The sequence below is a fragment of the Adiantum capillus-veneris genome, chromosome 24, assembly GCF_014529385.1.
Source record: "Adiantum capillus-veneris isolate H3 chromosome 24, ASM1452938v2, whole genome shotgun sequence".
Taxonomy (NCBI): domain Eukaryota; kingdom Viridiplantae; phylum Streptophyta; class Polypodiopsida; order Polypodiales; family Pteridaceae; genus Adiantum; species Adiantum capillus-veneris.
This window is the reverse complement of record NC_140954.1, coordinates 57,292,775-57,306,264: the sequence shown is the minus strand read 5'-3', so window position 1 is coordinate 57,306,264 and position 13,490 is coordinate 57,292,775. Positions and strand designations below refer to the sequence as shown.

Sequence of the window (13,490 nt, the reverse complement as noted above, 5' to 3'; positions counted from 1 at the left end):
ACTCTCTGTGTGAGTCTCCCTATTTTTAGATTATATTTATCCATCCTTGTGATGGATTACAAGTGCCATATATTAGTTCACTACCCTTCTAGTCATATATCCAATCTTGTATAAAAACGAACATCCTATGTGATGCAGTTTCCAAATCATCCATAAGTTAGAGGGAGATGAGTGTGCATGCACTCCTTGCTCCACAAAAAGCTTAACATGAATATAGCTTGAATAATACATAACATCATCAGTCTCATAGCACTTCCATAGCGTATGTGTCCAAAGGGTGAGTCATTGTAGCTGTAATGGAAATTGATAAATAGTTATTTATTGTTTGCAGCTCACATGTGGCAAAAGTATAAGTGAACTATGGACTATGTAGAATGATAGCAGTTTATAGAAACTTCATTATTTAAGTGCAATTTATGATCTATGGTCATTATGTTTGGGCAAAGATTCTATATTTATTTTGAGCATTCAAGAAATCTATAAATGAATACATGCAAGAGGAAAATGCACACTCTTTCACGGGGAGAGGAAGTTACATCTCAAAGCCACTATCTTTAAAAACATAGATTTTACAAAACAAAATAAACAATTTTTTGATGCCCCATCCAAAGATATGAGTGAGTATGTCAACTCACAACGGCCTAAAACTATCTCGATGGTCATACATCATACAATGGTCTCCCTCAAGGATTCATTTTTGGTAAGGGAGTAAGAAGGGCTCCATGTCTATGAAATCTAAGGAACCAGTTGAGCCAAAGGGGAAGACCAATGCAACATAGAATTCATATAAGGCCAACAATAACAACAAATCAAAGGTGAAGGATGAAGGTTACAAAGGTAAAAATAAACTTTCACCTGAAGAAGTAGAACTTTATCGTAAGGATAACAAGTGTTTCAAGTGTGGGGATCAAGTACATGTTTCACATGTGTGTCCTAAAAGAAGTGAAGGTAATAATGACCCCCCTAGAGCTACAATGGTGGAAGATTTAAAAGAGGAATTCCATTGCAAAGGAGCATCACTCTCTTATGCTTGGGGAAAAATAAGAGAGCATGATGCTTTCATACTATTTGATCCTGGCTCCACCTACAACTTTTATATATGTTGAGCTAGCTACTAAGTTAGGCATTCATGACTTCGAGTTGGGGATGTGGTGAAAGCATATGGAGATTTCAAAGGACAAGAGATCTCACTCTCTCAAATGATTGAGAAGCTAAGGCTCCATGTGCAAGATGGGGGTTGTGGTGAAAGCAAATGGAGATCTCAAAGGACAAGGGCCTCACTCTCTCTAATGATTGGGAAGCTAAGGCTCCATGTGCAAAGCTATGTAGACAAAGAATATTTCTTCATCACCCCACTGAAATATGAAGATATTATCTTAGGGGCACCATGGTTTGATCGCATGGTTGCCACTATGAAGTTTCCTGAAAGAAAAGTCTTCTTTTCCTATAGAGGTAAGGATGTTGCACTTGATGTAAATAGTGTGGGTAACGCTATACCACCTATACATACTCAAGATTTAGACAAAGTAATGAAAATTTATCCTTATTGCTACATGGTTTTTATCAAAGAGTCAAAGAAAGATGCATGTGTTCCTAATGATGTCAAAATGAAACTAAAGAGGAGTTCGAATTGTCAAGTTTCATAAATGAGTGTCAAGATGTGTTTACAGATGGAGCTGCCTCCCAAAAGAGGACAAGATGATCATTTCATTGAACTTATACCTGCTAATAATCCTCCTGATCAAGTCTCACTGGCTCAAGGAGATTATGAGGCAAGTGAATGAACTTGTGGAAAAATGGTCATGCCTAGTTCATCTCCATTTTGTTAATCATTTCTACTAGTACAACATAAGGATGGTACTCATAAAATGTATGTGGACTATTAGACACTTAATCAAATAATCATAAAGAATAGATTTTATGTTCCCAAGATAAAAGATCTATTCAAAATTCTATAAGAGTCTACCTACTTTAGTAGGTAGACTCTTCCTTTAGTAAAATAGACCTCAAAAATGGTTATCATCAGATAAGGATTGTACCTGAAGATATTCATAAGGCAGACTTTTATACAACATTTGGCCTATATGAACTCCTAGTACTCTCTTTTAAGCTTACCAATGCACCATATATCTTTAATCAAATGATAGAGAAGTTGTTTAGACCTCATCAAAACTTCACAGGAGTGTTCTTTGACGACATTATCATTTACTCCAAGTCTATTGAGGAACACAAGGTAATAATTCAAGTTTTGAGAGATAATAAGATTTATATTTTTCAAAATAAGAGTGATTGCTTCTTAAAGGAGATTTAATATCTAGGTCATATTATCTCCCAAGTAGGGATCTGAATGGACCTTGAAAAGTTGCAGGTAATAAAATGATAGCCTATACCAAAATGAATCTGCATGCATTGAGAATTTTTATAGGAATGTGTATATACTATGGAGACTTCATACAAAAATTCTCATCCATTGCAAGGCCACTGTATAATTTAGCTAAAAAGAACATTAAATATATATGGACTAACAAAGCCAATGAATCCTTTCAAAATCTCAAAGAAAAGCTTACCTCTCAACCAATGTTAATACTGACAGATCTCTCAAAGCCTTTTGAAGTACAATGTGATGCTTGTAGACAATGGCTTGGAGCTATGTTGCTTCAAGAAGGGCATGCCATAGCATATGAAAGTACAAGATTGGATGACCAAGAAAAGAATCTAGGCGTATATGAAAATGAGATGTTGGCTATTTTACATGGCTTAGATGCATGAAAGCATTATCTCTTAGGCACTCTATTTATTTTGCATACGTATCACCAAATTCTTTAGTAATTTTTGACACAAACTAAATTGAGTGATAAGCAAACGAGATGGACGAACACTTTTTCACAATTTAACTTTCATATTGCTCACATAGCTGGTAAGCACAACCAAGTGATTGATGCTCTTTCACTAAGATAAAAAATGAATGGTGTATCAATAGCTACCCACAATGATTTATCTTCTATGATAGATGAGTATGCTATAGCTTCAAACTTCAAAGATGGAATTTCAGATATTGCACTAGGGAAGAAAGAGAAATCATATAATATGCAAAATGATTGAGATCTTTGTGGCTAATAAGTATAGTAGAGATCTTAACACTAGTTATGTGATTGGACACTCAAGTGTCCTAAGACACTAAAGTGTCATGTTTCCAACCATGTTTTGCCAATTTATTTGTCAAGCTAGAAAGAAGCTTTTTACACCTTGCTTCTACTATAGGTTGGTTATGGGGGAAAGAAAACATTCGATTTTTCTCCATGTTAAAATACATGCCCTATGGAGAGAATTATGGTAAGTTCTAAGTCTTAAATTTTAGTACCTAAAATTCTTATATCCTCTTGTAGAGATGACATTTTTTATGTTTGTAAAAGCCTAGTGTTAGTACTTACTAGTACAAAACAATGGAATGTTATTCAAGGACTAGTTTCCAAGTCACTTGCAAGTTATAGATATAATTTTGTACTTGAGCACATGCTGACTAAGAGCATAATTTTGGCCTTCCAAAGGTCCTCTCATAAAAGTGGGGCTATTGTACTCCAATTTGACCACTACAAATGAATCTATAATTTGAAATCAAGAAACTATGTAATTTTCTGGCTCCCTAACTCAATTTCATTGCTTGAGCTCTATCTTGAACCTTTTATTGTGGAAAAACTTTTGAAAATCTTGAGTCCTCCACAATAACATTGAAACCAAGGTTTTAGGTGCTCTAATTGTGTCTGTACCACATACTTTAACACATTTAGTTGATCTACATGAAAAATTTGAAGTTATTCTAGGTTTGAATACTTATGTCTCAAGAATTAAAATGTCAAAGTTTTCTCATGTGTAGTTTTGATTATTTGGAATGATCCAATAATTTTTGCTTACCAAATCACTTCTATTTGCCCACCTTAAGTCCTCAATGGAGAAGGTAAGCAATGTATCACTTTCTAAAACTCACAAACACATCAAAAACATATTTTTCTTTTGTATACAACGATAGGCTTGAAATGGCAATATCAACTAGAACTTCCCATTATTTTATATACCCTCAAGTATTTTTTTTTCACATGAAATTTGCAATTATCTATAGCACAATTGTGGAAAGTCACATAAAATTTTACAAGGTCTCTTCATCTTGCTTGAGATTATAAAGTTTATTTCTTCAAATCATCAAGCGTAGTCTTAAGGGGGTCCACTTGATGAGTATTGTTCTTGATCATGATAGCTTCTAAAATGCATTGTTGTATTATCAAAAGGCGCTCTAGCTAACATATTTAAGCATATCAAGAGGGATTTCTTAAGTACACGGTCTGATTGCAAGTAGTATTTAATCTAAATTTGTAAAAAAAAGGACATTCAAGTGTCTTATTTTGGTACTAAACGAGTGTGAAATAATATTTTAAAAATATTAAGGAAGCTATATCCCTCATGCAACGAAAGAAAAAGGTTGCTACTGATAAGCATAGAAAAGTCTTAACCTTCAAATAAAATGATTGGGTATTGCTTAAGATTCCCAAAGCATGCCTCGCCCATACAACATGCAAGGGGAGACATGGACGCCCAACGTGTCATCATGAATATTATACAAAGCTAGAAAAAAGATATTAGGACTCCTTTCATATCCTTAATCCAATTAATGAATCAGCTTATAAATTAAGGTTACCAAGCACTTGGCTCATTCATAATGCCTTTCATGTGAGCCTTTTGAAACCTTATAAGGGCAAGCCACCCGAAGAACCAACAAGAAGAGATCCTACAACCAAAGAGAATTCTATGACTTAAAGACAAGGCTTTAAGAAGTGGTAAGACTATCCGAAGATATCATGTCAAATTTAAGAATTATCCTTTTGCAAATGCAAGGTGGATGTAAGACATCCAATTAAAACCGTATAAATTCTTATAATGACTCATGTCAAGGGTAAGAACCAAGTATGCAAAATATTTTATAAAGAATTTTGTCGTGTTTTGACTCTATGATTCCTTTGTTAATGTTCATAAGTTTATTAAGTGTATGCATACAGTGAATCATACTTGCGACAGCATAGTCTCTCAAGCACCAAGTAAACTTTTCCAATCTACTCTATAAGGTGTAAGGGCTAAATAAAGACATGCTTGTGAAAATTAAGTCTTCCAAGCACCAAGTGGAATTAGCACACTGTGAAAGAATGTTGACGGTTGAAAAGGAGTCTTCTACCCAAAGTAACAGGATTAGTTGTGACTTAATTTTTCCTACTCCATAGTAGAGGACTATTATGATTTCAAGGGAGAGATAATGTAATGAAAATTAAGTTCTAACCTTCAATAAATATTTTTCATCTTAAATTGAAAGTTTGGGCAAAATAAAACAGAACAAGAGGAATTGACTAAAGTGCTAATAGACCATCTGGATCAAAGGCTTGAGACCAAAGGAGAGAAGTATATAAAAGAGAAAGGATAATTTCTCTTTAGTTATCTTGGTCAAAGGTACATGTCAAGGAAGTATGATTCTATCTCGAACAGCCTTGATCAAAGGTACAAGACAAAGGAGATTACTTAGAGCAATTATAGGAGTCTAAAAATAGAAACTATCTGTGTTAATTTCAAATAATAAAAGTTTCTCATTAGACTACAACTATGAATTCTAGAAAGCTTTAGGATGAAGTTAGAATTCACAAGAGCTAATCTAAATTTAGCAGGTCTGTTCCCAAAGAGTTGGTCTAACGGTAAGGCTTTGGCCTCTCAACCTACGGGTTGTGGGTTCAAAGCCCCTGTTGGGTCACACTCTAGAGGGACACCTTGTGCTCACTTGGTGTTCACGTTGCTAGGGCTCTTGCCCTTGGACACTCGAGTGCATCCTCCTCCTGGGGTGGGTCACCCGAGGAGGAGGTTCCTAGCTGGTTTCTACGAGTTCTCTCCGTCATTCCCAGCATGTGGTGCATCAATTAGGTGGCCATGGTGATGCCTAAGCGTGGCTCTTGCCCGATGGTACGCGGCCCTTGCCCGACCATGTAACATGGCTAATATTTGGAAGGGATAAGCACCTCCCCCTGTGGGCCCTATGGTGTGTCGAAAAAAAAATTTAGCAGGATTAAATTTAGACTAGTTTGAATTTAACAAGTTTTGAGACCAGCTTTATGGTACCTCCAAGCATTGTTAGGTTTTGTATAGGAGTTGAAGTTCTAAAACCCCAAGGGTGGGCTTACATTTACAAGAGCTCGTTCTAATTTAGCAGGTTCTAAATTAGCAGGTAGGCTCTAGCTCCCGTCAATTTCATAAACTCTCTGAAGGATTGTGCAAAGATACTGCACTCAAGCTAGTAAACTTAATGGTTTCTAATCAATGTTAAGAGAAATTAAAACCCTGAGGTTAGATCAGTTCCATCATATTTGGTAAGTTGACCCTAGTCCCTCTTTACAAAGTTTAGCTAGGCTATATGTCCCAAGTAGCTTGTACTTGCTTTGTGAAAGTTGGTGTGTGTGTGTGTGTGTGTGCGCACGCGCGAGTTCTTTTTTTCGAGATAGCAAGGGGGGACATGTATTTGTTTATGTATCTAATTGTTTTTTAAGTTTTTACTTCTCATTGGCCATGTATTAACTTTCTCTTTGATAACTTTGGCAAGTGAGCAAGAAAAAAAAAAAGAGGAGGGCTCTCTCTCGTTTACCTTTCATTCTGAATGGCCCAAGAGTGGCTAAGCAAGTGTTCTCACACTCCCTCTCACATGGGAGCTCAAGGGTGGATTTCCTTGCACAAGAACTTGGCTATGGAAGCAAATCCGAGCAAGTGAGCTCATCTTCTCTTCTTCTCCTTCTTTATTATGCTAATTAAGCTAAGATCTTGCTATGGAGAAAGCATATATAAGATAATTACTTCTTTGCTTAAGAAATACTTTTTTTCACCTTCATCTACCTCTTCTCTCGTAATTCCTGTCCCCGCTAGGGTGTTTAGAATTTGAGACTGCCCTTGCTCGCTTACGGAGCTTGTTTGACAAGAGCACGTGACAGCTAGCCTCCCCCCTTCCTCCATCACTTTTTGTCCCTTGAACACAAAGCTAGCATATAATTCGGCCTCCTCTTGCCATGTTGTCGACCTGCACCCCTCTTCCTATCACCACTTGATGCAGTGCAGGTCCTATGCATGTTGCCTACATGCACATGCACCTCTCAGTTGTCCATGTCTCCTCCGTCCTTGCCAGTGACCCTTTCTTTCTATTTAAATTTTTGTTTTATTCCCCTTAAATAAATCGATTTTAAAATCCTAAATTTTCCTTACAATAAATGAGTTCAAAGTCATTGCAACATTTAAGGGTTTCCTTTGCTCATTCTACCACTTTGGAGAACCTGCTACTTGCTTTGCTACAAATTTCTCAATATCTTTAGGATCAAAATTCTCTTAACCTTGTTGCAGGGGATATCACTCTAGCAGGCCATGGTAGTGGAGCTACGTAAGAATGCCCATCACTGCTACCTTGCAAAATTGACCTCAGTGCTACCTATACCTATTGTGGAAGACATGGACATAAGTAGCTAGATGTTATAAGAGGCATCGTGAACATCATAGTGATGCACATGGTAACGGTTCATCTACGACCTAGAGCCTCAGTGCTACCTTGCAAAATTGACCTCAATGCTACCTATACCTATTGTGGAAGACATGGACATAAGTAGCTAGATGTTATAAGAGGCATCGTGAACATCATAGTGATGTACATGGTAACGGTTCATCTACAACCTAGAGCCTCAGTGCTACCTTGCAAAATTGACCTGAGTGCTACCTATACCTATTGTGGAAGACATGGACATAAGTAGCTAGATGTTATAAGAGGCATCGTGAACATCATAGTGATGCACATGGTAGCGGTTCATCTACGACCTACAGCCTTAGTGCTACCTTGCAAAATTGACCTCAATGCTACCTATACCTATTGTAGCTAAATGTAAGAGGCATCGTGAACATCGTAGTGATGCACATGGGAACGGTTCATCTACGACCTAGAGAGCTGATGGCTCAACCAAGTTATTGACTTCCAACATTGCCCTTTGTAACATTTAATGGTCTAAAAACTTATGTGTAGCGGAAATTAGCATGAACATAGTGGGCATTTCATTAGAATAGATTCCTAATGAGAATTACAAGAGTGCTTGGGTGGAGAGAGCAACAAAAAGCATAACACCTAGTTAGATAGCATCAACAATACTTTCAAAAGAGAGAAATTAAGCTATTGACAACAGTTGAGGACCGGATTTGCATGGAGCTGGTCCCCCCTCCAAAAGGCTTTGTATTATGGTTTGTCCCATCAAGAGAGACATTGTACAATACAATTCTTTGTGTTCCTTCAAGACTAGCTAGTGCAATGAAGATGAAAGCTTCATGCACTAAGCAAAAGCTAGCAGGGTATGAGAGTAGATTGAGAGGAAGAAGGAGTATCTTACAAGAAAGATGTACATCTCCTCACATAATCACTCATATTAGCATAGCTTTAGCTTAGTAATTAGCTTGGTAGAGAAGATGAGCATGCATTGAAGCTTGGCTCTTGGTTGGATTTGCATCCATAAGCCAAGAGTGTGTTGATGTAGGCTTCTATCTCACAAGCTTGGAGTAGGTGATGAGCTCTCCATTAAAGGTTGGGAAGAGATAGTCTTCTCTTTCTTCACACATGAGATTGTGTGAGTGTGTGTGTGATAATGCCTTGCCAAAAATCACCCCTCTCTCTCTCTTGGGCGAGCCCTCTTGCTATTTGCTCTTGCAAACTCCCCATTGGACCTCCCCAAGTCAAGCCAATGGCTATTAAGCAGCATAAGTGATAGCCTTCTGACATGTGTCCCCCTTTCCCCTTTTGTGACCATGTAGGGATGTGCAAAGACTTTTAGGGCACACACAAAGCATCCAAGTTTCCCTAGGGTTGACCTTTGGACACAACCTTTGAATTTTGGAACCTTAGCATTTTGGAAGTCTTAATGGGCTCAACCTTAGGGTCTTTTTAGCCCATTGTTGCACATGGCTCTTTTGCAGATGGCCCCCCCTTTGGATCCCTATTTTTCCTCCTTTGGATCCCTATTGTGGCCGGTCTGCTAGCTTAACCAATATTCTAGCTTTTTCTCCCCTGGCACTTCCCCACATTAAATGATCAATTTAATATGAGAAAATCATTTAGGAGAATTAGATATTGATTATTATGACACCCTTAGCCTCTTCATTTGTCCCTTTGGCCTACACCTATGTTAGTTCCTTTGCACTTCGAGTGTTGCCAGTTTTTTCTCTACCATGGCAACCTTTCTCCTTTAGTCAGAGTGTTCTACTTCAAGAAGAATATCACCTCTCCGCCTCTCCATTTGCTTCACCATTAGCCGATGGGCTATGATACACTATCTTTGGCACTTCATTCTATCCTCTTCCGTGACTTCTTTCACTTTTTTGCCATAATTTTCAACTTTCATGTTGACTTGATCATTGCACCCTCAACTATGGTTATCTTCACTTGGAGTTGGATTCTTCATTTTTGGCTTGGTGGTCATTTGTAGTTTCCAGAATTTGTCACAACTCCAACAACATTTTCCTTAACATCTGTCTTTAAGAGGGAATGCTAGAGGTTTATGTTCACCTTCCAAATGCTTTCACTCCTCCTGATTGCACTCAAACCCTAGGTTGTGGGCTGGCCACTCTCCCATCCTACTGTTAGGGCATATAGAGTTTGTACCAAAAATTTAACCCATTTTAATATTGTCCTATATTTGTGGGTTTTTTTGTGTTAGTATTTTTAGAGCTTTTGCCTGGCCCAGAGTTGGCTCACTATATCATGCAACCAGAGTCCACTCTCTGGTCCTCTTGAGTCCACTTTATGGTGTGTCAGTTGCCTTTGGAGTTATTGAGTTGACCGCTTCACCTCTCTCTCTCTCTCTCTCTCTCTCTCTCTCTCTCTCTCTTTGGAGTTATTGTGAGTGTTGGGCGCAAAACAATTGTAAGTACCATAGGCAACAAATGACTTGCTTCTTGACCATGCAGTAGAATACTACATGAAATAGAATAGGAATTTTACCTGTTGTGGGGTTTTTCTTCCTCGATGCAAAAATACCGTACCTTCATGAGTCCCAACATCAGCTCCTCTATTCCTGTAGGTATTCAGTCAGAGATAGAGGAGCCACAACAGAAAATTGAATCTAAAAGTGGCCATCCAATTTTGATGGGTTATAGAAAGCCAATTTGCTCCTTGCCCGTACCTGGCTGTTGTGGCAAACCAACCTCAGCACACAAATTTGACATGAATACAAACGCTGAGGAGTCTTTGGATTGCAGATGCACTGCATGTTTAAACGCTTCTTGCCCAAGCTCCACATTTCCATGTATGCCACATGCAAGCAACAAATTTGACCAAAGGGTCAAGTCAGGGGGCATAGGCATGCTCTCTAATATATTCATCACCCTTTTGAGATTGCCAGTTCGACCAAAGAGATTGACCAAGTTACTGAAATGCATCAAATCAGGTGTAATGCCATACTCTACCATCATTGATTCAAAGTATTGGAAACCACTCTGGATCAATCCACCATGGCTGCAAGCTGAGAGAAGAGACGCAAACGTAACTTCATCTGGCTGGAGGTCGCACTCTTGCATTTCACTGAACAAATTTGCACATGCTATGGAATTGCCCACGCCCACATATCCATCCAAGCATGCATTCCAAGACACTGTAACAGGCTCAGGCAGCCAACGTAAGACCAATTGGGCATCCACCATATTTCCACAACTTCCATATGCATGGATTAGACTGGCTGCTAGTGAAAGATCCAGATCCCATCCAGATGAGATAATAGCAAAGTGAACAGACCTGCACATTTCCAAACTACTCAATTCACTGCATGCTTTTAAAACGCACATAACTGTGATCTCATTCAGACACGCACCTTCCCGTTGCATTTGTTTGTACAAAAGCAGAACTTTCTCTCCTTGTCCCTGCTCAACATATGCAGAAAGAATCGAATTCCACGAAACAACATCACGCTGGGTCAAGCCCCAAAACACTTCCTCTGCTTTTGCAATCATGCCGAATTTTCCATACATACGCACAAGTGTGTTTCCCAATAAAGAACAGGAGCCAAACTTCTCTTGCAATGCTAATCCATGTATAGCCACTCCAATCTCCATACATACAAGTTCAGCTGACTGCCCCTTGGGGAATGTGCATTGTTCGTCTTCTGTAAGAGCACCGCATGCTTTGAGAGCAGTCGCCAAAGTAAGCTCATCAGGTTCTACGTTCTCCTCTGTTAAGAGCTTAAATAGCTGTAACGCCTTCTTCCCTTTCCCCTGTTCAACATATGCTGAGAGCATAGTATTCCAAGACACGATATCACGATTAAACAATGCGCAAAAAAAAGCCTCTGCTTCCGTAATGGCTCCACATTTTCCCAACAGATTTATGAATGCATTTTTAATAGCAACGAGATACGAAGCATGTCCCTTTCTAACTGCACACTCATATAGCATCTTGCCAATTGTAAGAAACACTACTTCTGAGCACTCCTCACAGATACCATGTCCACTCTTCTCTACTAAAGAGACACAAGCTTGCAAAGCCACCAGATATGATTGCTGATTTGGGCTTATACCTTCCTGCTGCATTTGCACAAACAAGTGTAATGCTTTTAATTCATGCCCATGCCTGACATAAGCAGATTGCATAGCAGTCCATGAAACAGCATCATGCCAAGACATGGACCTGAAAGTGTTTTCTGTTTCCTGCACCTTCCCACACTTACTGTACATACTTACAAGGGAAGTTCCCACAATCGCATTTGAATCCAAGATAGCCTTCTTAGCATCCGCGTGTAATGCATGCCCCAATTCTTCAATTGCTTGTTCTGATAGCCCTGTATCAAGTAAGCTCTCATGTTTCTCTTTAAGAGTACTGCATGCCTGAAGTACTATAGCAAAAGTTCGATGGTTTGGAGCCACCCCTTCCTTTTGCATCTGCCTATACAACATTAGAGCTTGCTCAGCATGATGGAACTCAATATATGAAGAGAGCATAGCATTCCACGACACTAGATCGTGGTAGGATAGTGACTGAAACACATTTTCAGCTTCTTTAATAGCTCCAAATTTCCCATACATGCTCACGAGGGAGTTGGCAACAAAGGTGTCTGTGGACAAGCCCCTTTTGACAACATCTGCATGCAGCTTCTTGCCCTTTTTAACATCAGGGATGCCTCCACAAGCTTTGAAAAGGCTGACGAAGGTATAATGGTTTGGTTCAACGGCAACATTTTCCATGCAATCATACATCTCCAGGGCTTTTTGAGGCTGCCCACAATCTATCCATGAGGTTATTATGGCAGTCCAGCAGATGACAGTTTTAAAAGTCAACGTGTTGAATAGCTTGGATGCATCTTCAATGTCACCGCATATCGCCATAGTGACCACCAGATGCTCCAAAAGAAGGCACGAGCACTCTGAGCAGTTTTCTTTGACATGATCATAGACATACTTGGCACAAACAAGCTTCTTGCTCTTATTGCAGAGTTTTAAAATTGAGATATATAAGTGATCCGGCAAAGCAGTTTTGACAGAAGACATGACATTGAGAGCTTCCTCCAAAAGACCCACATTGCAGAACCGGAGAATCACTTGCTGCTGAAGAATGGCAGAGGGAACATCATCTGATAAGCACCTGGCTTCTACGGAGGTCTTGTCCGCTTGCCTGTAGGGCCTTGTTGTGCCCTTGCCGTGCTCCGCGGGGTGCAAACAGACACATACCCAAGCCTTAGTTTTTCTCTCTTGCAATGGGGATCCTGGAAGAAACGGGTTTCTAAGCACGGAAGCAGCTTGCAACATCTGCTCCTAGGTGTAGTAAGGATCATCTTCGCTAGTGGTGAAGGGCGTTAACGATGGATTAGCTGCACACTTTTCTCTCTCTCTCTCTCTCTTAGCACGAGCACAACTGGCTCGGCCGGCTAGCCAAAAGGCATCGTGCAGGGGCGCTTCATTACGTGGCACCACCTTTTTTTGGCCAGCAAGTGGCTGGCTGGCCGTTGTAGCCCACACCCCAGCCCTCCCAGCAATAGCAAGGCCGTCTACCGCAACCAATCAGCATGAGCTGCTCCCAACGGCCTTCTTTTCCTCTCCCGGCTACTTTAGTCGTGCGCCCACAAGCATTGCGTCCACAGTTCCAATTGTCAACCCTTGCATCGCCTTCATACTGACCAGCCATACTTCATACTGAGCACCCATACCGCATGCTAGACTATTGCGCAGCTGCCTTGGAGTCGTCTTGAGGTGAAATCTCCACTATCCTATGCCTATGTTGTGAATGTTGCCTTGTTTTCTCACACGAGCTGCTATGCGACGTTATGCAGGAAGGAGCTCATCACCTTCAAAAATCATCCAATTTGAATCAGCAGGTCGTCGCACAGCCAGGTTAATATAGTGCAAAGTTTTTAATTGCATGTTTACTGCATTACGTTTTCTATTGCAAGGTTATTTGCTGCAGTAAT

At 39.7% G+C, this 13,490-nt stretch overlaps 1 protein-coding gene across 1 annotated transcript; it reads right to left on the bottom strand.

Moving 5' to 3' along the window:
* Nucleotides 1–9,973: 9,973 nt before the first annotated feature.
* On the bottom strand, nt 9,974–12,968 carry LOC147426414 (pentatricopeptide repeat-containing protein At2g03380, mitochondrial-like). Its single transcript, XM_086498814.1, has one exon. It carries the CDS (start codon nt 12,829–12,831, stop codon nt 10,189–10,191), a length of 2,643 nt encoding a protein of 880 aa, XP_086354940.1. The 5' UTR covers nt 12,832–12,968; the 3' UTR covers nt 9,974–10,188.
* Nucleotides 12,969–13,490: the final 522 nt, after the last annotated feature.